The sequence below is a fragment of the Lynx rufus genome, unplaced genomic scaffold (assembly GCF_022079265.1).
Source record: "Lynx rufus isolate CCGP_SWC_20201006 ecotype Redwood Valley unplaced genomic scaffold, mLynRuf1.p SCAF_11, whole genome shotgun sequence".
Classification (NCBI taxonomy): domain Eukaryota; kingdom Metazoa; phylum Chordata; class Mammalia; order Carnivora; family Felidae; genus Lynx; species Lynx rufus.
Window position 1 is genome coordinate 27,959,140 of NW_025814825.1, and position 27,826 is coordinate 27,986,965.

General features: G+C 46.8%; 1 protein-coding gene across 9 annotated transcripts in view; it reads left to right on the forward strand.

Moving 5' to 3' along the window:
• WDFY4 (WDFY family member 4) overlaps window positions 1-27,826 on the forward strand; it is a 293,352-nt gene that overhangs the window by 112,028 nt on the left and 153,498 nt on the right. For 8 of the 9 annotated variants that reach the window (XM_047073092.1, XM_047073091.1, XM_047073085.1 and 5 more), the window contains 11 exons: window positions 1,910-2,062; window positions 8,417-8,490; window positions 10,294-10,455; window positions 11,053-11,144; window positions 12,820-12,919; window positions 14,862-15,067; window positions 15,893-16,062; window positions 18,195-18,320; window positions 23,337-23,501; window positions 26,292-26,495; window positions 27,196-27,310. In XM_047073092.1, the coding sequence (XP_046929048.1) occupies window positions 1,910-2,062; window positions 8,417-8,490; window positions 10,294-10,455; window positions 11,053-11,144; window positions 12,820-12,919; window positions 14,862-15,067; window positions 15,893-16,062; window positions 18,195-18,320; window positions 23,337-23,501; window positions 26,292-26,495; window positions 27,196-27,310 (1,567 nt within the window). The remainder of the gene's footprint in view (window positions 1-1,909; window positions 2,063-8,416; window positions 8,491-10,293; window positions 10,456-11,052; window positions 11,145-12,819; window positions 12,920-14,861; window positions 15,068-15,892; window positions 16,063-18,194; window positions 18,321-23,336; window positions 23,502-26,291; window positions 26,496-27,195; window positions 27,311-27,826) is intronic. The other variant, XM_047073088.1, reaches the window with a different exon arrangement.

Sequence of the window (27,826 nt, forward strand, 5' to 3'; positions counted from 1 at the left end):
ATCAAACAATACTAAATGCTGATAAATAACAAAGCAAATGAGGACAGAGATGTGCCTGTTGGATTTGGCACCTGGAAGTCACTGGTGACCTTTCCAAGACGATTGGATAGGTAGAAGCAGTAGCCATTTGAAGAGGGTTGAAGACAGAGGGTGAAGTGAGGACATGGGACCAGAATGTGCCTATTAATGTCTTCTGGAAGTTTACCTACAAAGAGGAGTAGAGAAATGGAGTCCAAACTAGAAGGATTAGGAGTCAAGAGAGGGTTCTTTTTAAGATGAGAAATGCTACAGAATTTTTGTCGGTGGGAGGAAGTGACAGAAGAGAAAAGGAAAGAGATGGATGAAGCTAGGAGAGAAGAACTATCCCATGGAGCCATGTTCTTGAGGAGGTGAGGGGTGGGTTCCAGAAGCTCTGCAGATGGAGACCCTGCTTATGACCAGAAAGATGCAACACAGGTCCCTGTAGATCTGGTGTGGGCAGATGAGAGCGTTCATGTCTGATGGGTTCTGTCTTCTCAACAGACAGGGTTGGGGAAAGAGAAGAAGAGTTGAAAGTCTCATCTTTGGCATGAAGAACACCAGCTTCCTAGAAAAACAGAATTGACCCCCAGGCTAAATGAGGGCTACTTTGGCATTTGACACTGTGACTGCAAGCGAAACCAGTCAGCATGCATGTGTGATTTTTCTCAATCTTCAGCCATCCTAATTATGTCTTGGTGGGGGAGTGGGGAGTGGTCAGATTTCAGATATATCCAAGAAGTGGCTAGAGCAATCTGGAAAGATATTGAGTATTCACTGATCACAGCTGCCTTTAGCAGCTGGACTACTATAACAGAATATCACAGACTGGGTGGCTTATAAACAACAAAGTTATTTCTCACAGTTCTGGAGGCTGGGGAAGTCCAAGATCAGGGTTCCAACATGGTCCGGTTGGGTGAGGGCCCTCCTCTGGATTGCAGATAGCCAACTTCTCATTGATCCTCACATGGGAAAGATCAGAGAGAGGAGGCAAGCTCTCTTGTGACTCTTAGAAGGGCACTAATCCCACCATGAGGCTCCACCTTCATGACCCCCTCTAATCCTAATTACCTCCCGTAGGACCCACCTCCAGATCACATTTCACTGTGGGAAAGTGTTTCAACACATGAATTTGGGGAGGACACAAATGTGCAGTTTAGAACAGCCAGCAAGACTTCCTTTAGAGACGATGTCTGGCAGGACAGGGCTGGGCGGTGTCAGATCCAGGTTTAGGAACTGAGCTGTGGATGAGAACCCAGATGCCAGGAGATGGCTAGGCAGCCTGACTTTTGTGTGACTGAGGTCAACAGAGACACGAGTCTAGGTAAGATCTATCTCATTAGTCTCTGAGGTGGGTATGGGCCACAGGGACCCCATCACCTCTGTCCTCGTATGGAAGTTGGCATGTGGCTGATTCCCTGGGCCTGGCACAGTAAGTAGAAAGGTCCATCGGGTGGCTGCAGCCTGAAGTGATGGTGCAGCTGAGCTCATGGGGAGGCGTGGCTTCCTGGTGACACGCCAACGTTTGTGGGATGGCTATGAGTGCACGATCCAGCAAAGGAAAATGAAAAAGAACACTCAGAAATGTAGGAGGAAACCAAGAGAGAGTAGCATTCTGCGAACACGGGAGGAGATTTTCGGGAAGAAGCAGGGGGTCCCTAGTGAAAGGTCAAGTCACACGAGTACAGGAAAGTGGACACCGGTGGGGAAGCCGCCACAAATTTGGTGTGCGTTTTTCTTCTGGGATCGTGGGGACGAGGGAGGTGGCACCAGAGAGCAGAGGGCTTTCGGCCTGGGTTGACCACACGTGCTGGTGGGAATAAGCAGGGACGGAGAAAGAGTTCTAGTGATGCACTCACGAGGAAACCGCTTTGTGTTTTCACTTGTTCAGATAATGGCTTTCCTCCTGAGGAAAAAGACCTCTCTCCTAAACCAGCGAAGTTTTCAGCTCATCCTCTCCATTGCCGGCACTGCAGAACTGGGCTTCGGCTCCTCTCTTGTCACCAATGTTGGTGTCTTTCAACACATCCTCTGCAATTTTGAGGTAAACTGGAGACTGGTCATTAGCCCTGAAGGAGTGGGTGTGTGTGATGGGAAAGAAAGTCTGGTGCTTCCTCTAAACTCAGCAGCTCAGCTTCCTCAATAGTCAGGAGGGTCGTGAGAAGGAAAACCTTAACGGCTTTGGAGCCCAGAGGCCCTTTTTATAATTAAATCCTACCACCCATGGGCTGTGCGGCCTTGGGCAAGTCTCTTGATTTCTCTGAGTTCTAGTCTTCTAGTGTGTGAAATGGAGACCGTCATCTCTCCCTCACAGGCTGGTGCGGGGGTCAAACCAGATAGTATCTGGGTAAGGGCCTTAAAACCGTAGGTTTAAAAAATATATACCCCTACTTCCGTTGAATGGTGCTTTGCTGTTGACAAATGTTCCTTGCAAGGGCTGACTGAGAGACCCTGAGGGTAGGCCTGAGGCTAACAGAGGAGGACTGCACAGAACTTTGGGTGGATTGCTCCATTCACAAGACTATTTACTAAGTGTCCACTGGGGTCAGGCATTAGCCATGTCCTGGAGACGTGGTGATAACCAGGATCCAGCCTCTTGGGCCCAGGACATAACCAAGTTGACACTACGCTGTGCTAGGTGCCACGGAGAGACAGGCACAGGGCATTTGGGGAGTGGGGTGAGAGCACAGCCAATTCAGATTTCCCGTTCAGGGACTCTGGGGCTGAGTCTGGCAGAGTGCATTCAGTGGGGAATGTTCCAGGTAGAGTGGGCACTATTTGCACACAGGAGGGATGAGAAACAACCACGGGGATTTGAAAGCTAGTGGCTTGGAGGGTCCCTGGAGGGCTGTTTGTTGCAAGGAGAGGTGAGGCTGGAGGAGGAGACAAGACAGGCTGGAGATGCTAGGCTGTAGGACATGCGCTTTAGCCAATCCGTGCTGGAGTCTGTGGAAGTATTTTAAAAATGGATATTTTTAAGCTAAAAAAATGATATGCTTATTGTAGAATACTTAAAATTACAGAGAAGTAGGGCGGGGGAGGAAGCTCCCATTTCTGAGACCCAGATGGCCTTTGCCAACTTTTAAGGCATTGCTTTTTTGTACTTCCTATGCACAATACACATGTATTTTCATATCATAGTCACGATCATAGTGTAGATATTATTTTAAGTCCCGCCTTTCCTCACATAATATGGACATTAAAAGCATTTATTATGGACTCTCCCCCCCCCTTTTTTTGTTTTGGTTAAAACACTTTTAGTGAAAAGGGAAAGACACTGATGTCCCGCGTGTCTGCGGGACATATTTACAATATTTACAATATTAGGACACTCTGGAGCCTACAGCCTTGGAGGAGACACCATCATTCAAGTCTAGCACAGTCCTCACTCTCCTCCTCAGAACTCCTGTTCCAAATGATCCTGTGTTAAGAGTAAATATTACAGCTCATTACAAGACGGAGAGACAGGGACAACACCACCTATAGCTCACCTCCCAAAGTCTGGGACTCTAAGAACCAGACAGTGGCAAAGACATAAGCCCTGGGCCACGGACAGGCAAATGGGGAGGAAATAGGTCTTGAGAAAGGAAGATGAGGAACATACGAGGAGCCAGGGAATAAAATTAGAGGCACCTAGGGGCGCCTGGGTGGCGCAGTCGGTTGAGCGTCCGACTTCAGCCAGGTCACGATCTCGCGGTCCGTGAGTTCGAGCCCCGCGTCGGGCTCTGGGCTGATGGCTCAGAGCCTGGAGCCTGTTTCCGATTCTGTGTCTCCCTCTCTCTCTGCCCCTCGCCCGTTCATGCTCTGTCTCTCTCTGTCCCAAAAATAAATAAACGTTGAAAAAAAAAATTAAAAAAAAAATTAGAGGCACCTAGTGCTAGGAAATCCCCTACGACCTGTGCTGCATTGCTGCACACCCAGTCACTGAAAGTCCAAAAGAATATTTGTGAGACCCATCCAGTCAAGAACTCGAGGTCCGCTCCCTCACGTCATGCCCCTTTTGTAGTCTCATAGGCTCCCAGCAAGCCCTATGCTTTAGCAACACTTTTCAACTCTCCATCATTACTCCTTCAATGACCCTCACCAATAATGCTTGTTAAAGATGTGAACTTCACATTTAAAAACATCTATTTTGTACTTTTGCAAGTATTGTTCTGAATCAGAATAGTATCTGTCTTATGGGAAATTCCTGGTTTCTTCACTATCCCCCTATTGTCAAAGTCCTAGATTATTCTGCTATGTTATTCGTATATGAATAAATGTCACTATAGATGGCACTTTTGTGCACACAGTTCCCTTGGTTTAAAAACTATTTCCTTTGAGTAAATGATCAAAGTTGAATTATTAGGCTTTATAAGCAATTTTCAGACTGTTGATATGTTTTGCTAAATTGCTGATATCCAAGGATGTTAACTAAAATACCACACGACAGAGTTTTATTTGAAGCCTATTACGCTGGTGGCAGGAGCCCCAGGCAGGGAGAGTGGGTCATGAGATTGCTACAGAAATCCAGGTGAAAAATTTTGAAACCTAAATTTTGGCAAAGGCAGTGGGATAAGGAGGAGGATTAATGAGGCTCCTCATTCATATTAGAAGTGGTATAGAGCTGAATGGAAGGAATACTGTGTATAACACAGTATAAAAAAGTACTGTGCATTGTGGGGGGCTGGTGAAAGCTGGATTTGGAGAAAAAATTATAAACGTCAATGTATATATTGGAAAAAAGAACACTTGAAAGTAATGAACAGAACCTTTAGATCAAGAAGATAGGATGACCAAACAAAAAGAAAAACACAAAAACCCTAAACAAAACAAACAAACAAACAAACAAAAACAAAATTCAGAGGAAGAAGGAAGGAAAAAAGAGATGAGAACATTAATTAAGTAGGAAAGAAACAAACATAGAAATGTCAGCAAGGCCAATAACTGGTTCTCATAACACAGACAAACTTGTTGAGATTGGCCAAGGTGGGGGAGGGGGGAGGTAATGAGAGGCACAACGAAGTAATATTAGGAAGGAAAGGAAGAATAACCACGGAGGAATGTGCAATTAGAAAGGTAGCAAAAATAGGATTAGCAACTTTGTGCCAATAAATGTGAACACTTAGCTCATTTGAACAATCTCCAAAGAAAATTTGTTTTCAAAATTCACTCGAAAAGAGGTAAAAACTCAAATGGTCCCATAACCATCAAATAATAGAATCACGCGTTTAAAATCTTACAAGCCAACAACATCCACAAGGCAAGTCCAGGCTCAGGGTTTCTATAGGAAAGTTCTACCTGTCAGCAAACAGTCCATTCCAACCTTATAAACTCTTCCAAGAAACTGGAAAGGGAGCACTCCCAGCTTATTTTATGAGCTAATCTTGAATGCAGAACCGAAAAAAGACAGTATGGGAAATGAAAAAGTCCAGGCCAATCTTATTCATAAATATAGCTAAAAAAATCCTAAATAAAATATTAGCTAATTGAATTGGGCCCTGGATCTGCTTCTGAAGATGGATGAAAGGGTTGTACAGGAAGCCAGCCAGACATGGAATATAGGCTCCCTGTGCACAAAAGGAAAGGAGATATGCACAAATGATCTCACTATACTGATAAACAAGACAGCATGCCTTGGCTGCACATCTGTACCTTCTAGAGTGCCGTGGCTGTGCTCTGGCAGCTTGGCTCCAAAGCATCTCAGTCAGCAGCCCCGCCCAGAAATTTCCAATGGAGGAACCCACCACCCCCCACTGTCTGCTCCTGGAATGACCTTGAGGTCCATCCCACCCCTCCCTGAGTAAACTCTTAGATAAGCTGGTGCTTTTAAAGCTGGAGTTAAGAACACAAGCAACCCATAACAACTAGAAGAAGCTAAAAGAAAGAAAGAAAGAAAGAAAGAAAGAAAGAAAGAAAGAAAGAAAGAAACGAAGTAACATTTTAAGATTAGGAGGGAATTTCAAAAGGAAGAGGTCTTTTACAAATGTCTGCCTACATCAAGTAAAGTAAGAGTGAGGATGTGTAAGTCGTAGATTTTGTAATTTGTAAGATTGTGTAAAATTTGGAAGTCACTTGGAGGTCACCTGGGGGTCACTGACAGGCCTGGTGAAAGGTAAATTGTAGGGTCAGAAGCGAGGTGGGGAGAGCACCGTAGAAGTCAAGATAGAAGAAAAGGAGAAGAGAGTAGAAGGAAGTTTCAAGACTTAAGGGACTTGAGTGTGGCTGTCGGCTGAGGAGGAGGAAGCAGTGGAAAAGTATGGTTAAAAATACCAGTGAGAGTGTCGCTATTGATGGGACAAGTCCTTAAAGGAGAGGGAAGGTTTAGAGACAAGAGAGTGGGTTACAAGAGAAAGTGTGGGATCCATGCATAATGATTGAGGCAGCTAGTTGAGAGGGAGGAGCGAGACAGGAAGTCGAGAAGCAGTGGAGGGACAGGAGGTTGAGGTTTTGGGTTCCTTGAAAAAGGGACAGGCCAGCTCATTCTGAGAGTGAGATGGTCCCAGGGGTTGGGGAGAGGGCAGAATTTGACATGGTCTCCATCTGATGTTCAAAGAAATCTAATCCAGACATCTCAGTGCTGTCCTTAGTACAGGGGTTATGTGACACAGGATAACAACCAAAAGGTTCAATTATCCATGTTTCCCAAAATTCAGGTAGTTGGTATCATGTAATTTCTAAAGAGCTAGGCAGCCTCCAATGGCAGCTTCTTACTGTCAGTGCTCTGGAACAGAAACAGGGATATGCTTCTGTGGGAAAGGTAAGGGCTCAGGAACACACAAGATTGTTAGGTTCAGTCTTTGACTTTCTCAGTTCTCCCGGCTCCCGGCACTGACGCTGGCATAGCATTTGTTCAGTGACTGCCTTCACGAGTGACTATTCCACGTGTTTAGGCTCTTGGACTCCTCCAGACTTGCACGTTGGGGTGCCATGCCTGCCTACTGCCACCCCTACCGGGGCCACATCAGCCCACACCAGCTCTCCAAAATGGCAGCTGCCCTCCTCTGTGTGTTCCGGGTAGTGACTGTGAAACAGGGGCTGGAAATCTGTTAGTGTTTCTGGCTTAAGAGCAAGCCACTTATTTTACCTTGATTTACTTTGCATTCACTCTTTTAAAAAATTTAATGGGTCCTTATTAAGTGCCCATTATGTGGCATGTGTGGTCCTGGGCCCTAGGGACTGGAGAGGGGTGGTCTCTGCCTCCATGGGCCCCCTCATAAACTTGGGTCCTCTGAGGCTCTTTTGCTTTCACTCTTAAGTAAGAGGATGGAGCCATGGCCACCTGCTTGATTCAAGTGAGGTCGATTATTGACCCTAGGGGTCACTGTCTGCAGGAGATGCCTGGGGGGAGCACAGGGGAGAGACAAGAGAATGGGCTCCATGGTCAGACAGACCAGGCTTTGAAGCCAGCCTCTGCCAATTAGAAACCGTGGGGCGCCAGGCAAGTTACTTAGTCTCTCTGAGTCTTCACTCTTCTTAGCTACTAAATGCAGATAATGATATTGTTTTAGGACTTACAGGGCACTTCTTGCCTCTAGAACATGGCCTCATTTAGAAGCGTGAGCTTTCTTTGCTGCTCTACGAGTGCACTCTTGCAATCCCGTGTCGGAACCTTTTTAATTCTGGGCCTTAGGAAATGTCAGTATTTAGAAGTAAGAAATAGTCAAGCTCTCTGAAAGGAAATAGGCATGAGACATGAAGGCGTGCCATCAACTGTGCCCCAGAAGGATGGTTAGCCGCTGTATTTTCTTTACTGTGAATGATAACGACCTGAGTGATAAAGTTCACTCTCAGAATCACAGTGCATCTCCCCTCTGTGCACAGCTCGCAGAGCAGCTGTATAAGGGAAGGTGTGGGCGGTGCTGCAGGATTTATGGAGGAAAGAAGTGAAGAAACTGATGCATGCACAAGTTGGGTGCGTGGTCGCAGGAGCATAAACCCAGACAGCCAGGACTCAGCTTCTAACTCCAGTCCTACCACTTGCCAGTGGTGAGTGGGGCCTGTCACTCAACTGGTCTGTGTCAGCCTCTATTTTCTCATCTCTAACTTGGGAAGACTGGTATTTGCCTTGTAGGCTCCAGCGAGGATGAACTGCGTTTGGGGTACGGCTACACGGGCAGCAGGGCTGAGGGCCAGACGGAGGTGAGGGCGAGTGTCCTTGGTTCAAATCTAGACTCACACGGAAGCACTGGGCAGCAGCAAAGATGGGAGGAGAGGAATGGCGTCTGAGCTTCCCCCCGGGGCAGGCACCCTCTAAGTTCTAGGTGTCGGGAGAGCGGGTCAGATTCTTGAGCAGCTAAATTGTGTTAGTGAATTTCAAGCCTAAGGAGCTTGCCTAAGCAGCTCTGTACCTGCTTACACTGCCTGGAATCCCTTCTTCACACACGTCTTGGTTTCACTGTGTGTTTGTTGTCCCCAGCTCTGGATGAATTCTGCAGACAACCTGGAGCTCTCCCTCTTTTCCCATTTTGTGGAAATCCTTCGATCACCAAGGTAGGCTGGGCTTTGGCAGTGTGCGGGGCTAGGACTAATGGCTTCATGCCAAGAAGGGGGACTGAGGGGACAGGATAGCCAGTGGCTCAGCAACCACGGCCTTCTCCCATTTCCAGACCACTGGACTCCCAGGTGACAGCATGTCTGTCTGGGTCTGTTTGGGCTGCTGTGACAAAATATGATAGGGTGCTGAATAAACAACAGAAACTTATTTCTCACAGTTCTCGAGGCTGGAAGCCTAACATCTAACATCAAGTCTAACATCAACATCACTGGCAGATTCAGTGTCTGGGGAGGTTCCCCCTTCCTGGTTAACAGCAGTCTCCTTGCTATAGTGTCGCCTGGTGGGAGGGGCGAGGGAGCTCTCTGGCATCTCTTTTATAAAGGTGCTAATCCCATCACTAGGGGATGTGTTTACCTCCAGAGACTGTACCTCCAAATCCTATGGTTAGGTTTTAACACATGAATTTTGGGGGGGGGGGACACGAACATTCAGTCGTAGCAATGCCCTTCCTAGTGGCTCACTTATGTGGGGCAAGTCTATCTCCCTGGTGGATTTGGGCCTCGCACCCTCTCAGGGGCTCAGTATATGTGGCCAGCAAAGGAAAACACTTCTCTGTGTCCTGTTTGCCTCCCAACCCACTCTCCCTCTAAATGACTTCTCCAAGTCACTTTTTAAATCATTCAGGGCTCTTTTGGTTACAAGCAGCAGAAATACAACTCAAACCAACTTAAGGAAGGAAGGGAGGGAGGAGGGAGGGCAAAAGGAAGGTTGAGAAAGGAAGAATTTATTGGCTCATACATTGGAATGGGGCAGATCTTCACATGTGCCGGGTGGCACTCACACTACTTCATCTGAGACCTGTCACCTGTCTTGTTCATGCTTTCCTCCGTGCTGGCTTCATGTGGGCAGACAGCAAGATGGCTGCTGGGCAGCTCCTCAGGGCTGGAAGTTCAAGAGGAACAAGACAGTCCTGTGGAGAAGGAATACAGAAAAACAGGCTGCTTAGTGCCATGATAAGAAAGAGCACAAAACACAATGAGAGCTGTCAATACAAACCACACACAGAACTGGGCTGGTTCTGCCTCAGTATCAGGGATGTGGAGGTTGGCAGAATTTGTCCTATTAGTACTGAAAAGACAGTTCAAGAAGGAGCCACCCACCCAGATTCGCCCTCCTTCACCTTTTTTTTTTCTTTCCTTTTCCCACTTTCTTTCTGTACTTGTTGTTTTATTAAAGATGGACATTTATCCTGGGAGCTGTTTTCTTTGGTTGAGTAGAACTTACGGGAAAATGAATTTGTGATTATCCTAAGAAGGGGGATGCGGATGCTTGAATTCTGTCTTTTTTCCCCTTTGACTCCTAGTGGCGTGTTCATCCACTTTGTGGTTTGGGGCGGGCAGGAAGAGCGCACACCCCAGACAGACTCGCCAAGGGCCCCTCGCTCCTGGCTGTTGGAGAGTGCTCCGCGGTCGCACGCGAGTCTGCTGTCTTTGTTCTGAGTTTTCTGAGACCAGCATTAGTTTTCCCTGAGGCTTGGAATTTAAAAGTCAATAACTGGGGGTTATCTTTGAAGGCAGTTTCCGGGGGGGGTGGAAGGGCATGGGAGGCTCATCCCTGAGCAACTCTCGGCAGACACATATTCAATGGGTGTCTGACAGCATTTTGATGAGTTGCCAAGAGAGCATTGGAGTCAGAGGGCCATGGAGCAAGCCCAGCCTGGGAAACCTTTTTAGCAGAAACACAGCAAATTTGGTTCATTCCAGTAAAAGCTTTTACTGCCTTTCTCCTGGGCTCACCAGGGAAGGACCCCGGAATGCTGAAGTTGCTCACCAGGCACAGCTTATACCCAAGCTCGTCTTCCTCTTCAATGAGCCGGGCCTCACCTTCTCCAAGATCCCCACCATCATTGCCATCCTAGGCTGTCAGCTGAGGGGCCACTTCAGCATCCAGGACTTGCTCAGGTACTGTGCCACGCTTCCCAGGGGGAAGGGCAGAGCCTTGGGACTATTTCACAAGGGTATATAGGCCTCAGTTCTCTCCTGACCACACTCGACCCAGCAACATTACCCTTCAGTGCAGTGGCAGGTTCCATTCCCTTGGAACCTTCCAGAGGTTCTGTTCAGGGCTGAGAGTTGAGAAAAGGGGTGGTTTTGCAAGACTCCCCTCAGGGCTATGTGCTCACAGCTCCCTGGTGCCCAGACGTACTTACTATGCCAAGAATTCAAGTTCCTGTGAGCACAGTCCTCCTCATTAGCCATTGACCCAACGTGTCTGCTTTTTGCAGACTTCCCAGAGGACAGTCCCAGTTGACATGGTACGTAGCCTTTTCCATCCTCAGCACTCTCTGTTATGTTTATCTGGCAGAGCCAGAGTTCACTGCTCTGATGATAGATTTTAGAAGTCTCTGGAAACACTGCATTGATCACAGAATAATGTGATCTGTCTCAAACCCTCCCTTGAAGCCGATTTGGGTGGATCTGTGTAGAAAACCTTCATATGTGTTGAGCAGACGTGGGTGGAGCCCACCACTGAACATATCCCTCTCTCTCTGCATTAAGAATTGGGCTGTTTGTTGTCTACACCCTCAAGCCTTCTTCGGTGAATGAGAGGCAGATCTGCGTGGATGGAGGCCTGGACTCCTCAGTGTCTGGTGAGGAGACCTTTCTCAGACACCAGTCTGAAAGCAGCAGGATGGCCCTCAGGGCACCCCTGAGAGCCACCTGTCATGGGCCCATTTTGTAGAGGGAAGGGCTGAGGCAAAGAAAAGGGAAGGTACTCACAACTGAGCAATTGTTCCCAAGTAGTGGCTTGTGAGGTCATAGTGTTATGAGTGGGGTTACAGTCATATCAAATTGTTTATTCTTCCGTCACAACCTGGAATGGCTTCTAAGACCTCCAGGATAAAACTCAGTTCCCTATAGGCCAACAGGTGGGATCCTTCATGACCCAGTTCCTGCTTACCTTCTTGGTTGAGTCCTTCCTACCTCTGTTCCTCTGATGAGCTCCAACTTCAGCACTCTGAGCACCTGAACATCCTAATATGTGATGGTCTGCCCTCCAGCCATGCTTTGTATGTGTTGTTCCCTTGGCAGAAATGCCTCCCCTGTCCCACCCCACCCCCTGCTTTGCCCACTGAGTTAACCATTCCTGGTCATACCAAGCCAGGTTAAGTCACCTCCTCTGGGCTTCTAAAGTCCTTGCGCTTACTCTAATGCACAGGTTAGTGATTTGTTTTTTTGGGTCTCTCTCCTCCCAACCAGGTGCAGAACAGAAGCTATGTCATGTTCCCTCTGCCAGGGCAGGTGTGAAGGGAACTTGGTCCTGGGCCCTACAGATCTGTGCTGTCCAAGATGGGAGCCTCTAGCTACATGTGGCCATTTACATTTAAATTTTAACTGGTAGAAATTAAATGCAATTAAAAATTCAATTCCTCAGTCACACGAGCTCCATTCCAAGTGCTCGATAACCACACGAGCCTAGTGGTTACTGTATTGGACAGGAGAGATAGAAAACATTCTTATCATTGAAAAAGATTCTATTGGACACTCTTACTTAGTCTAGGAAAATGATCTCTTATCTTTAGGTCAAACCTGAAGAGTAGGTATTACTATTCCCATTTTGCAGATGAGGAAACGGAGGCTCAGAGATAGAAGACCTTTGGGGCCAGAATCCAAATAAAGAGAAATCTGATTCCGGTTCTCCAAACTGCCACATCAGTCATATTTCTGCATTCACGTGCCCTGAATTGGTTGTAAAATAAGTGGTTAACCAAGGGAATGAATGAATGGATAATGGGCCAAAAGTAAGCTTATTCAGTCAGCCCTTCTTCTAATATGGACTGCATTCTGAACTCTACAATGCAAGCTCTATTTTTAGTGCAACATTGATATGCTGAAGGTTTAGTCTGGAAACACATTGAGAGCAGGAATTGAGATCGAGTACTAAAATCTTCACCACTCTGCTCCCAATGCCTCCTATAATGCCCAGCATGTAGTAGGTGGTCAAGAAGTGTTGCAGCCTATGATAGTGAAAAAAAATTCTTCTGCTGGAAGATAAACTTGACCTTGTTATTTTTAGGATTTTTGGGGGAAGTGGATAGGAAGCAACAAAATCATCTCCAGTTAAAGAGAACTTTAGGAACATGTCCTGAAATTCTTTTTAAGCATTGCATGGAAGTCTAGAACTGAATGCCAAAATTTTGAGTCCCATCCATGCCCCAATTCCTGGGTGAACGAAACATTTGGTGAATACGATTGCTTACTGCAGCAAATAGTATGTCTCTTTACATCCGTTTTCTCTCAAATCTGAATTTCCTTATTTTGTAGCTGGAAGCCAAACATCTGGAAAGACAATCTGGCTCAGAAACCAGTTGCTGGAGATGCTGTTCAGTGTAATATCTTCTTCCCAACTTCATCTGTCCTCTGAGTAAGTAGTTCCAGGGAGAGCGATTTGGCATGGGGTTGCCTCATACAGGGTGCAGTATTAAAACCTTTTCTTAATGAAAAGTTTAGTATCTCCGAGTCGGTTTTCGGCAATGTGTTTCCTGCACCAGTCAGAAACAAAATTATATTCTCTCCACCCAATAAAGCAGACCTTGCCCTAAGATATTCTGATGCAAATGTGAAATGGGCATGAGTAAGTCAGAACAGATTTGGTATAATTACAATAAGCTCTTTTTGTCACCATAGCTGTAGTGTAATTGTTATTGTTTTGGCGGTTGTGACAATCACTGATTTTGATGTCCTGTACTTGGCAGAAAATAGAACGGAGAAATGGTTAGCCTAAATAACATCTATCAAGGAAAAGGCTCGCCAAATTCTTCTGCTATTTACTGTCAGTTATTTAGTTATTTTTCCAAGTTGGAAAAAGAAGTATCTGCCTTCAATTAACTTTTAAAACAACGTGTAACCATGAAATTCCATTAACTCTCTCCCACTGACTGCCTGCTTTATATCCAACTCCAGAGTCATCCATTCAACCACTATTTGTTGAGCACCTACTGTGTGTCAGGCCCTGTTCCTCACTCCCAGACTGCAGTGCTGAGGAAGTCAGTCTAGGTCCTTGCTCTGCTGGGTTGGCATTTTAGTGTGTTCGTGTGTTTGGGGAAGGGAGGAATGCTGTGGGGAGTTATCCCTCAGTAAAATGGCCTTGCAAGTAGTGCTTAAGAAATCTTTGTATTTCTAGAATCAAAACATGGTAGAAATGGAAGATGCCTTGGAGATGAGCTAGTCCAACCCTCTCCTTTTTCATCTTTCTGAATGAGAATATAGGGTAGTGCTTAAGCACCAGGGCTCTGACGTCTAGACCTCCTGGTTCAAATCCCAGCTCTGCTCTCAGAGACTTTGGGGAGGTTATTTAAGTCCTCTATGCCCTCTTCTACTCATCTATATGAGGATAAGAATAGTACCTGCTATGGATGGAAATTAATATGTGACTAGCCCCAAGCATGGTGTCTGGGACACTATAAATACTCCATAAGCTAAGTCTTCTCATCGTCATCATCTCACCATCACTGCCCTCATCATCATCATCATCATCATCATCATCATCAAGGAGAATGACCAGAGCTCATCAAAAGCTCTGCCAAAGTCAGCCAGTTAGTAAACAGAGGCAGGGATAAAAGAGAGGGCAGTTTCTTGACTTCTGGTCCAGGGACCACAGCCTTGCTGTCTAGTCTGGCAGTTGGTGTTGAGAACCCTGCCTAGCAAAGATGGGCCCTTCTCTGGTTCCTAGAGGCAGAGTCCTTTGCTGAGCCATTGCCCCTGAGGTTTGGTTGCCACCTCCCTGCCCTCCAGTCCCCTCTAGCAAATCTGTATTCTCCAAACTCATCATTTTAAAATTCATTTTTGAAAGTGACAGTTAAAATGTGGTGTTTTTTTTTTTTTTTTTTTGCCTAAATTGATACAGATGCATGAATACTGGACTATTCCATTTAGATTAATTTTGATCAGTATATCTGAAAAGGGAGTGACTTAACCATTATGTGTTTTATGCAACTGTATTGATGTAATTAGATGGGTGGCTGGTCAGCCCCTGCAAGTATGAATACTAGTGGGCTAGGGCTCTCAAGGGGCCTGCGCATTTTTACATCTATTGGTACAGTTTCCAATTGCTTTGAAGAGCTTTGGCCAACTTACACTGCAGTGATTCATAAACGTGTTCAGCCATTTAACAGCAACTTTGCCAGCATTTTAGTTTACCATTCTTTAAAAATATAACATGTACTTCACTGAGTGATATCCAGATCAACCTTAATTTGCCTCTCCTAGGTGACTAGCGAGGCTGGAAATTATTTGTATTTTCTGGATGTGTTATTTGCTCATGGACTGAGAGATATTTTATTGCATTTTTTGACCCCCCCCCCCAGGACAAAGGAAGAGATGTTTTTGAACCTGGGGCCTGACTGGTTCCTGCTCCTTGTACAGGGCCACCTGCATCCAAGCACCACGGTGCTGGGGTTGAAGCTTCTGCTGCACTTTTTGGCAAGCCCCTCCCTCCGCGGGCGATTTAAAGAAGGCCTCTCTGGGGGATCCTGGGTGGAGCGCAGCTTCGAGGGAGTGGACATTGTGATAGGTGAGTGTGCAGCCTTCTCCAGGAGGCAGGACACCTCCTCATCCTGGGCTGCAAGTGAGGACCGGCCAAGCTCCTTCCTCTAGGGGCCTTCATGCTCTCACAGTAGGATCACCTTGACCTCTGATCCCGATCAGTCCCAGTCCCCTCTTACTTCCTTGTCAAGATCCCTTTATGTCCTGACTGCTTTGCAGACACGGGGGGCTTCCTTCCATTCTTCAAGAGCTCCTCAGCTCTTTTCCTCTTCCTGGGATGTTTCCCCCAACCCACAACACCAACATGGCTCTCCTGGATGGTATGGGTTCATCCCTCAGGTCTCAGTTCAAATGCCACTTCCTCCAGGAGAAGAGGGTTCCCCTTGAATTAGGGCCCCTCTGTTATACTATCTTTGCCCCTATTACTTTTCTTTATGGTGTTTATCACAATTCACAAGCAAATATTTATTGGGGCATTTAATTCCATAATGTCCTTCCCTACAACTACATCATAAGTACTTGGTGAGGGTCTCGGGTTCTGTATATTTTGTTGAAATGCTATGTCCTTATTGCCTAATACAAAGCTAGCCTTTTGCCTCTAAGGTGGTAGGCACTAAGTATCTGTTTCTGAATGAATGAATGAATGAATGAATGAGTGTGTCTGAAATAGGGAAAGGAACTCTTATTGAATACTTTCTTGTGGTCATGTGTGTATGACATGTATTTCTATCTGGCATTTCTATGGGATGGGTAGGTGGCAGGGAATCCATTCATGTTCCCAGTCCCCACCTTGACCAGAAGCAACAGCAATTGTTCTCAATTGGATTTTGTGCCCCTTCCACCTGATCAATAGATAACCTGAAGAGCCACCCTGCCATGCCTGACCAGAGCCCCTGCCTGCTTCCTGGGTTCCGCGTCTTGAAAGACTTTCTGGGCCACCATGTGCATATTCCAGAAGTCTATCTCATTGTGTCCACCTTCTTCCTGCAGACGCCACTTACAGAGCTGACGGACGGGCCCAAAGTAGGTTTTTGGGGTACCCCTGGGATAGAGTGACATACCTGGTCTCATTCCGTGTGACTGAGGCAGTTCCTTAAGACTCTCCACCGCTACCTCTATCCACTTCTTCCAACTCATATTGTGTTCTCACCCGCTTCCTTCCCTCACAGAGCCACTCCCTTGTCTAGCTCTTCAGGTACTCTGAGTTCTTGGGCTTCTGCCTCCCATCCTCCCTGCCAGCAGGTCTCTGTTTTTATCCGTCCCACTTTTAAGTCTTTCCCCTTCTGGGCATGGCTAGAGAAGTCACATGATCATGGGCATGGGAAGGGAGGCGGGTTGCTGCCACCACAGAATTAGAACCTCAGTTTATACCTTCTGAAATAGTGTGTCTCTTGACCTTAGCGAAGTGCCTTGATTCCCCTGCATTCTAGAGTAAACCATATATGCTCTTCAGACTTCTGCTCCAAAGCCACCCTTTGCTCCAATGACTTACTTCACAGTGGGAATGGAGGGCCCCAGAGGGAGGTACTGCTTTGGTACCCTGCTCTCCACCACCTGGTCATGCCATACCCCTCTTCGTCACCGTCTCTCTGTTGTCACTGGCAAAGGGTAGTTTTTCCAGGCTGATCTGGATTCCTCCCACTCCCTTCCTGAGTGATCTCACTAGTAGTTGACCCTTCTTTTTCCTGTACTTTCAGCATCTTCTTTTCTATGGACTCTTTCCTCAGAGACCATAAATATGGTGAACTGTGTCCCACCTAAAACCAGAAACTGACCCCTTGATTCATACTCCTGGCCAACTGTTTTCCTATTTGTCATTGTCTTGTCCTTCCTTAGCCACCTCTCTCCTAAGAGGAGCCTACACTCATGACACATAGCTTCTCACCGTTCACACACTCACTCACTCATCCAGGTCTTCATGAGCTCCCATTCCTGTGGGATCCGGTTCAGCATCCACAGCCAGTGCCAAGACCCTTTGCGATGGGGTGTCTGACTTGTCTCTCCACCCAGCTTCCTTGCTTACCTGCCCTTTGTGCCGTGTGAAACCCCCGAGTCACCTCCCCAGTAAGACCAGCTGCTTTGTGCTTGCCTCCCCTGTGCCTTTAATGAGTTCTTACTCCCATGTCACCTGCCTGATGAGGGGTCCTCCTTCAAAACACAGCTCAGATGCCACCTCCTGATTAGATCCCTGGGCACGGGGAACCACTCCCTCCTGTGTGTCTCAGCACACCTTTGCCTTATATGACACTGACACAGTTACGTGATTTCCTCTCTCCTTAGCTACTGAGCACCTCAAGAACAGACTCCACTTCTTACTCACCTTCCTGGGCACCTGACAAACAGCAGATTCAGAAATTGTTTCTTGGTCTCAATTGAGTGGAGTTAAACTGCGCGGAATGGAAATTGGGGGAGGGGCATGGCTCTGCAAATAGAAGGCTAGAAAATCCACCTCCCTTGCATATCCTTATATTTGACCTACCTAAATCTTGATATATGCTAATGGTATTGTAGATCACCCTTCAAAATAAAGTTCTTAATATGCTGTGCTAGGTTCACCGAAACCGTGCATTTCTATTTCTCCAAGAACGTGTTGTAGGAAACAAACATCTGCTGAATGTCAGGACCCATGATAGACGTTTTACAAATTTTATTTCACTTGATATTTATAATGATCCCATGGGGTAGAGAATGCAATTTTCATCTTACAGAGAAGGAAACTGAGTTGCCAAGAGGCTGAATAGCTTGCACAAACCCAGCTTTGCAAGAGGCAAAGTCAGATTGCCCTGCTGGTCAATTCCACGTTCCCTCTGCTACACTCTGCACTGTGCTCAAAGCCTTTGAATTCCTCCTATGTCCTCTGTAATTGCATTTACAAAAATTCATTAAAGTTGATTGGGACCTCAAACCAAACAAAAGAGCTAAACTTGATGCAGGTTGTGTGGGCCTGCAGCATCTTATAGGAGGTGTGTATTTATTTCCCTCACACGCCACTGAGTGGGCTGAAGTTCTACGTATGGGCCAGCCACCTAGGCTGTTACTATGCCGTTTCATCTTTCCCGCTCGGGCCCCCTGAGATACGTGATGCACTGGCTGGAAAGCTGGTCCCACTGGCTTGCAGCCATATGTCTCTCTATAGTCCTTGCCCCCTCTTTCAGGACAGCCTGGATGCCATGCTTCAGTGGCTCCTGCAGAAGCACTACAGTGAAGAAGTCCTCCGGGTTGGGCTGTGCACCGAAGGTGCCCTGCTGCTTCTGGAAATGCTGAAAGCCACCATGAGCCAGGTGAGACCCATTCCTTACATCTCACGAGGAGGCTCTGATGGGAAGACAACTTTGGAAGGGTCACCTTGGCTTTTTCCAGCAGCTTCCTGGTAATGCTGATAATTAGCAAGTGTCATTCAGGATGCCTGATAGAAGAGGTGTGGGGGTTCCTAGTGATAATTTAGGTGCTCAGTGAGAAACTCAGCCTACATGTCCCCAGTGGAGTTTGTGTGCTCTGGCTGGAAGACGTCTGTTTTCCATTTGTTTAAATATTTGAATTCCTTCACTGGGAGATTTAATGCTTTCAGTCAAGAGAACATTTCTGAGCAACTGATTTGGGTCAGGAGCTTAAGGGGACTGGTGGGGGTGGAAAGGGACCTGTTCCCTCAAGGAGCTCACCCCACTGGGGCAGGCGGGCCTCAAACATGAGGGAGCTGTGAGGTAGAAACCTGTTAGAGAAGCCAGATGCCCACCAACTACTTACATGACACCGAGCCCCATCTATTCATGCCTTCAAGTTCCATCAGAGGTAGGTGGAGAGGTTATTTTCAACGTGGAGGCAAGTGTGAGGGGGTGAAGGCCATGAGGGCTGTGAATGGGAGTAATTATGAGCCAGATCAACAAGAACTTGCATGAAAGGCTGAAAACATCTGACTTCATTCCGTAGACACCAAGGGTCTTGGAGGAGGCTTGATTGTGTGTAGGGAAACCTTATTGCTTCTGGGAAGTGATTCATGCTTACATTTACAGTTTCAACAAAAGACAAAGATGGAAAGTAAAAATCACTGTAATCACACCCATCCAGAGATAACCACTGTGAACTTTAGTGGAAGCTTCTCCCACACACCTAAGATTATACCACGTCCTTACAGAGGACTGGGCCACATAAACCCCTCTTGCCTTTGTTTCCCAAACAAAGGGAATTTATGTTCTTTCTCAAAATGTTCTTTGTTGTAAAAAGTCTGTAATGAACTTTCTTGAGCTGATCAGATCCTTTTTCTCTCTAGTTTGATGTTCTCCTTAGTGTGAATTCTGAGATGTGGGATAGTGGGTTGAAGTGTCCTTCCTGTTTCTTTTGGATACACTTCTCAGGAAGGATGCATTAGACATTATACATACACCTCCCTCCATCTACTGTATATCCTGCCATCTTGTATGGGGGTGCCCAGCCCAGTCCTCACAGCCTTAGCAACACCACCAAACTGGTGATTTCATGCTTGAGTTCTCTTGTGTTCAGTATTAGTGAAATTGCTAGCATTTTTTCATATGCTTATTAACCATCTCCATTTATTTTTCTGTGAATTGCCTATTTGAATCTCTTGCTAATTTTTCTCTGTGTGTATGTGTGTGTGTAATTATGGTAAGAAAGTACAGATCATGCTTTTTGCTCTTTTTAAAACCAGGAATGTATTTAATTTTCATTGTATACTCTATTAGCATGTAACTAGGTGATCGGCTGCTTTTTTCTTCTAACCACTTACGTACTGTGAATTACATCAACAGATTTTTTTGCATTTTTGCAAAGATTCACTGAGTTCCTCTGTTCTTATTCTTTCAGTATACTTCCTTATTCTGTTTGTAACTATTTTATTTACGACTTTGAGTTCCCGTTTATAAATGATAGCAGGCTGCAGTTTTCTTTTGTTGTATGTTTGTCAGGTTTTGATATCAGTATCATGCTAGCTTTATTAAAAAAACTTGTTCTTTATTTTATTCAAGAAGACGTTAAATCCATAATTCTTATATTATTTAAATTATTCCTATGAAACTTCTTGGGCCTAAGTTTTTTCCATTATTGCTTTGTTTAAGCTCTTAAATGTCTCTTTGACCTTGTTTAGGTAGTAGATATTTTATTCAGCTTGCACAAACGGTCTCTTTTAAGTCATTTAATTTCTGTGTTATTATTTCCCCCTTCTTAGTCTGTATTTGTAGGCTCATGCTCTCTTTACCCCACCCCTTCCCATTACCTAAGGATCTGGGGACTTGAGGATTGATTTAAAGAACCAACTTTGGTTCTCCTGATATTTTTCTGTCTAGTTCTACCATTTTGATATTTAGCATCCTCATTTTTTTTTTTTTTGGCAGTTTTCTGGAGTTAATGCGATTGCAGTTTTAAAGACCTCTTGACTCGCATTTCTCTTTTCTTAAAATTTTTTTAAAAATTCAAGTTAGTCAACATGCAGTATAGTATTGGTTTCAGGAGTAGTTTCCCAAGAAGTGCCCTCCTTAATGACCATCACCCATTTAGCCCAGTCTCCCACCCACCTACCCTTCAACGACCCTAAGTTTGTTCTCTGTATTTAAGAGTCTCTTATGGTTTGCCTCCCTCTCTGTTTTTATCTTAGTTTTCCTTGCCTTCCCCTATGTTGATATGTTGTGTTTCTTAAATTCCACAGATGAGTGATGTCATGTGATATTTGTCTTTCTCTTTCTCTGACCGACCTAATTTCACTTAGTATAATACACTCTAGTTCCACCAACATTATTGCAAATGGCAGCATTCTTTTTGATCTTTCATTTTTTTGATTGCCGAGTAATATTCCATCATATATGTGTATATATATAGTGTGTGTGTGTATATATATATATATATATATATATATATATCTCACATCTTCTTTATACATTCATCAGTTGATGCATATTTGGGCTCTTTCCATAATGTGGCTATTGTTTATAACACTGCTATCAACATTGGGGCACACGTGCCCTTTCAAATCATCATCTTTTTATCCTTTGGATAAATACCTAGTAGTGCAATTGCTGAGTCATAGGGTAGTTGTATTTTTAATTTTTTGAGGAACCTCCATACTGTTTTCCAGAGTGGCTGCACCAGTTTGCATTCTCACCAACAGTGTGAAAGGGTTCATCTTTCCACTCATCCTCACCAACGTCTGTTGTTTCCTGAGATGTTAATGTTAGCCATTCTGACAGGTGTGAGGTGGTATCTCATTGTGGTTTTGATTTGTATTTTCTCTGATGATGTGTGATGTTGAGCATCTTTTCATGCATTTGCTATCCATCTGGATGTCCTCTTTAGAAAAGTGTCTATTCGTGTCTTCTGCCCATTGCTTCACTGGATTATTTGTTTTTTGGGTGTTGAGTTTGATAATCTATATCTTTATAGATTTTAGACACTAACCCTTTATCTGATATGTCATTTGCAAATATCTTCTCCCATCCCGTCAGGTGTCTTTTAGTTTTGTTGATTGTTTCCTTCGCTGTGCAGAAGATTTATATCTATTTGCTCCACATCCTGGCCCATGTCTTACGTTGTCAGTCTTTTAGATGTTAGCTACTCTGCTGCGTGCATCTATCCTTTGGAACAGACAGCATTATGTCCACTGTGCAGATATAGAAACCAAAGCTTACAGGGATTAACTCAGGCAGGGTCACAGAGTGAGGGCACAGTGGACGCATGTGGGTCCGGCATCAGCATTACAGTCCAGGTCACTGCCATGCCTAAGAATCTTCAGGGGTCCCTTCTGCGTAGTGCATCGAATCCACATTCCTCTCCCAAAAATCCAAGTCTTATATGTGACCTTAACTTTCAGCTCCTGTGCTGGTCACTGTGAAAATAAACCTGAAGTGGTAAAATGTTTCCTTCAATCCTCAACAACAACCTTCTGCAATGGGTCATATTGGGATCCTCGTTTCACAGAATGGGGGCTGGAGGGGTTAAGGAACTGGTCCAAAGCTACACTATCAGTAAGTGGCAGAGGCAGCATCCGAACCAGGCACACTAACTCCAGAAAAAGCCCTTGGAACTCTGAGCTCTGGCATCTCCCATAAATCTGACATTGTGCTCTAAGAACCTCCATAATTATTTGCTAGATGCAGGTGACTTCGGAAGCAGTGTCTCTGTCTACCTACTTAGCGCAAACCAGACTCTCACCAAAATCCTGTGAAGGGGATTTTAAATTGCTCTCTAATGGTTCCATGCATGCTGCCTTTGTTTCCACAATTAGGTTTGTCAGTTCCAAGTCCTTGGTAGCTACTTGGTAAACATGACATCTTAACTCAGGTACATACATCCAGGACTTGAGGCAAACTGCTGGGAAAATGAGAAGCCCCAGATGGGGGAGGTTAGGGCTGAGGAATCCGACATCCACCTATAACACCTGTAGGAGGAGGCTGAGCCCAATTCAGTCTAGTTGTTGGTGTGGCGCCATTGTTGGGTGACTCTAATATTAAGGTTAGTAAATTTTCAATTTCCAGACTATCCATTCAGGATATAGCAGGACCTCAGGCAGCCACTGGACATATTGTGGCTGGAGTCAGTCTCCAGACAAAGTGACTGGTCATGACTGCTCAAGGGAACTGGCCTTCAGTGTGGCACTCGTGTGCAGCCAAGATGGAGGCTCGGCCATATGGCCAAGGCCAAGTTCTGGTGTGCTGGCAAACAGGTGCCCAGATCCCCTCAGGATACTGGATATCAGTTCAGCATAACATGATCCATTCCAGACCCCTGGCTGGTGGGGAAGGGGCTCCTCAACACCTGCCAACCTCAGACAAGGTTTGTACCGATATTAGCCATGGTAGGGTCTACAGCTGGAAGTATTAGCACTGGGCTGCGGAAGGCTGGAGTTGACTCTTACTGGCAAGTTCCTTGAACACAGAGGCCGTGTCTAATCACATACAGGTAGTATAAGGAAGGCAGCCAGACTTTGTAGCCAGATTGCCTGGGTTCAATTCCTGGCTCTGTCCCTTACCTGTCGGGTGACCTTTGGCAAGCTACTTAACCGCTCTGTGCCTCTGTCTTCCCATCTGTAAAATAGAAGTAGATGTAGAACTTACTTCAGAGGGTTGCTGTGAGGGGAGAAGAGGAATGTGTGTGAAGCCCTTGGAACAATGTCTACACGTGTTAAACCCTTCCCCAGCTGAAGACCGGTATCCCTCGCTAATCCATTGACTTAGGTGTCTTGCAATTAGGCATCTTGTTGAAAGTCTCAGAAATGCCTAGATTTCAAATCCTCTGGCTCCCCTGCAGCCATAGTCATGCTCCCATGAATCGCCTCTTATGAAGTATGTCTTCAGCCCTCAGCAAGCTCTGGAGATGATGCCTGGGAACAGACCTTCCCTGCCAGCGTGCTGCACTTCCTTGGCCTTGTGCACAGCACCTACCCCCAGGACCCTTCCTGGCGGGCCCCGGAGTTCCTCCAGACGTTGGCTGCTGTCACCTTCCCTCTGGGAACCCACAAGGTAGGACACGCCACTGCCCTGCCCAGTGAGAGCAGGGGTGAGTGCCATCATGCTTCAAGGGCAAAGGGCAAAATTCCTCCCTACCTCCACCCCAAGTTAAAATACATTTTAAGGCCACTTGCCTGAAACATTAAGTAAACAACTTGGGTAATTTTCCTTTTCTTGGCTGAGATGCAGCTTGAGTTCTGAGTTCTGAGATTCAGTAATTTTTTGAGTTGTCAGGAGTCTCCGTAATGAGAAATTTGAGGTAGACGGAATCCAGTTCTATATGGAATATCCCCACTGCTAAGGTGAAACAACAAGTTACATCCCAGGAGGCCAGTGGCCTATGCACCAGCCAGGGGACGGGGAACAGGAATGTCCCATCTTCTGGTCTCAGGACCCTCATCCTGTTTGCAGTCCACGACTCAGGACTCCGTGCAGTCAGAGGGTTTGCTGAGGGTTCAGCTTAGAGCCAGACAAGCTGATGTTGGAAGGGCAGAGGGCCGACTGGGTCCTGAGAACATGGTGTGCATGTAGGCCACAGGAAGAGGGGCCCAGCAGGCCAAGGGAGCCCAATGGGCTCGGAGCATCTAGGAGCTGAGAGGAGCAGGTAAGGACAGTGTGAAGGAAGGCAGGGGCAGGAGAGGAAGGGCAGACAGACCTCCCCTCATTGCCCCTACCACAGTGCAGTAGGAACCTGAGACCGCCCCGCAGGGAGGGTGAACTATGACGCCTGTCTCAGAATCCATAGCCATAGCTAAAGAAACATGTTAGAAAGCATGCCGTGGAAGGTTTAGAAGGTTTAGAAGCATAAGTGGGAGGTTTAGAAGCCATGCCATGTGCCGTGTGGGTGTGTAATATTTGCCCCATAATTATTTGCTCAACAACCAAATGAATGAACGAAAGTGCTCTTTCAGTTAATCTTTTCTAGAAGTGTGTTCATGGTGACAGACAGCATCTACTGAGCACCTGCAGCAGTCCTGAGCCTGGTGCTTGGGTTAACCGTACTAGCACCCTGGGCGGGTGGTGTCTGTAAGAGGAGAGTGAGATCCAGAGAGGCCGAGCGGGACTGGCCAGTTTCTGCTGTGTTTAGTGGGAGCCGTAAGACCCATCTCACAAAACGGTTGAGAGAATGAAACTGGCTATAGTTTACATGATTCACGAGTGACAAGATTGAAACCTCACTCTCTCACCCCAAGGCTCATGTCCTTTGCATCAGTCAGTTTAAAATACAATTCAATGGCCAAATAAAGTTTGAGTAACTAGTTTTAATGAAAAAACTAAATACAAAGATTAGAAGATTTGCAAGAAGATAAAATGGTTTGGTGGGCTAATACCAACTAAAGGAGCATATGGGGAAAGTAAATGCTAAAAATAGATGCAATAAAGAGCAAAGGAAGTCACTATGGACAGCCCTGGAGAGGTGGTGGATGGGACAGAAGCCAGGTGCCCCCAGGCCAGGCAGGGAGGAAGGACAGTCCTACAGACCACCCCTCCCCAACCCCCAGACTGGGGCCTCTGGAGGCGGCCGGGACCCCGAAGTCCACAGCCTGACATTCTCGGCCCAGGTCCCCACCTCAGCTCCTACACCCACAGGCCAGGCTTGCCATCTGCCTGCTAAGTCGGGGTTCCAGCCGGCTGCCTGCCCGCAGCTCTGGAGCACACTCTGACCCGGGGCTCTTCCTCCTCATACTCAACAGTTCTGCCTGGGGGCAGGCCTGGCCCAAAGTCACCTCCCCAGTGACTGCAGATGAGCCAGACCCTGTCTTGGGGCTCCTGGCTCCAGTGTCAGAGCACTTATCCCCACACCTCCTAGCCTTGTCCCAGCTCCAAGTCAGCTTCAAGAGGCCTTTGTTGTACAGAAAGTGTGACAAGCCCTCTTCACGCAGAAGGCTGGTGGCCGCAAAGCTTCGATATGCTGTGAATATATATGGCATCTTTCCAGTCAAGGCCGCATGGAGCTAATTAATGCAGTCACCACCTCCCTAGGTGCCATTAAATTCATTTTATGGCTTAATTAAGAATGGCTGTGTTAATTTTATGAATGAGCAAAGGGAGGTGCTGACAGATGAATGTGCATGAAAAGTTCATGGGCCAGGAGTCAGAAGCCCCCAGCCGTATGTCCTTGGATGTGTCATTTGGCCTCCCAGCGTCCCCATGTCTTCCTGGACGCATCTGAGCCGATGACCCCTGCCTCATTGATCTCCCAATATTTTTATAAACATAAAAATGAGAAAGTGAAGGCCAACGTGCTTCAGGGACTTGGATGCCAGGACTTGAGGAAGTCCTGCTTCTCTCACCTGAGGGTCCTCCTGTCTGTCGACATCAGCCGAGCCTGGCAAGCAGTAAAGGTGAGGTGAGGTCTCCACCAGGAGGTGGGAACAGGCTTTCTTGACCATAGTTCATGGGGCCAGGCCTTGTCATATGTGCTGTTCTCTCATTGTATCTTCACATGTCTTTGTGGGTCCTTTTCATCATTGCCACGTGGCTGATGGTGAGCTGTGGCTCTGAGGAGGGGAGTGGCCTGCCCAGGACACACCCTGGGCTTCATTGCTTACCACTGCAGGCCTCTCTTGCTCCATGCTCTGGTTCTTTCCATGGCTCCCACCTATCTCATGTCCAGACACCATAGCCCGCCACCTTATAAGCAGTGGGACTCTGGAAAAGTCTCTTTCCTCCTCAGAGCCTTGATTTCCTTATGTGTTAATGGGTTTAATAAGAATCCCACCTGTGCACACCTCAGAGGTGAATGTGAAAGCACTTTGAGGCAGGGCGGGCTGCTCATGCTGGGATTCTCTTGTCTTTGAGGAGCCCATGACTCAGCCTGCCCAGAACGCCAGCAACCCCGGGGTTGCGACTGAAGGCGACAGCATTGCAGAGGGCCTACAGGCTCCTGCCAAGTCACATCCCGCCCGGAAGCAGCTGAGGGATTTCACGCAGCTGCTCTTGAGGGAGCTCTTGCTGGTGGCCTCCAATCCCAAGCAGTGGCTGCCATTGGAAGTGCTCCTGGAGGTGAGTTGGAAAGGGTGTTTTTGGGCCACGTGCTGTAGGAACAGGTCTGGGAGGGCGTGGGCACCACAAAGGCAGGGCATGCCCAAGGAGACCTGAGAGCTGATGTCTTTTGAGAGCTCACCTAGGTCTGTCGGTGAGCCTCCTTGGCTGGTGGTTGAGAACATTTCCTGGGATGGCAGTGATATGGTGGGAACCACAGACCCTTTGTACAGCAGGGAACTCACCAAGTAGCATGTGAATAGATGGAAGAGGGCAGATTTTAGCCAGATTCCCAGAAGGAACCTGAAGCAGGGATTTTGTGGAAGTGACTTACCGGGGGCTCTGCTTTCAGGGGAAGCAGGGAAGGAATGCAGAAGGAGATGGGGGAGAAGCTAGCTAAGAAATGGTCTCAGCCACAGCCTGGTCCCACGGGGAACACAGGTGTGCTATGTGTGTCCCAGAGTTGGCCTCACCTTGAGGCATCTGCCTGGTAGTCATTGCCTCTGGGTGTTCCACAACTTGCTTCCTCCATCCAGCAAGGGGGCGTCACCTCACCGGTGAGGCAACTTCATCAGCAGAGGGCAGTGCCCTGGAGAAGGATAGTTGTGAGCTCTCTGCAGCCTACACTCCCAGCAGATGTAGTATTAGCGTATGAGCCGGTGAGCACTAAGTGGACATGATGGTCGTGTGGCCACTCTCTCAGTCCCCAGTATGCTTCCAGGCTTCTCCAGACAATGCCACCAGCCAACAGAAACGGGATTTCCAATCTGAGGTCCTGCTTTCCACCATGGAAATATTTCACACGATGAGTGGAGGCAACATGCCCATGCTCAGAGGTGAGTGGGGGTGACTTTCTCCTCCTTTATGACACAAAGCTTCTGGAAGCTGAGCAGGAAAGCCAGTGTGCCCACCAGCTACTGACCCAGCCCCCAGGTCACAATGCTGCAGTGTTTCTTAGGAGCCATGGGAAGATGTCCTCCACCTGCACGTCAGCCCCTCCATGACTCTGTGATGAAACCTCCCAAAAGCTGCCTCGAGGCCCCAGGGGAGGCATGCTTTCCACTCTCCGTGACACCTCTGCCATCACTGGGCCACTCAGAGGCAGAAGGCCTCTGAGCTAAAATCAGTTCTCCTCTGGCTTCAGTAGGATTGGCCTCTTCCCATGAGGGAAGTCAAGATGTCGACTGGAATTTAACATTCTTCTGCTCAGCATCTTGCTCTCTGCACCCAAGACTGGGCACAGCAAGTGTTTCTTAAATGGACAAACCTGGATGAAGACACTGCCATTGCCCCTAAGAAGTTCAGACTGAAGTTTCCTTCAGAATACTTAGTTCCAGAGAAGCTGTACCTTC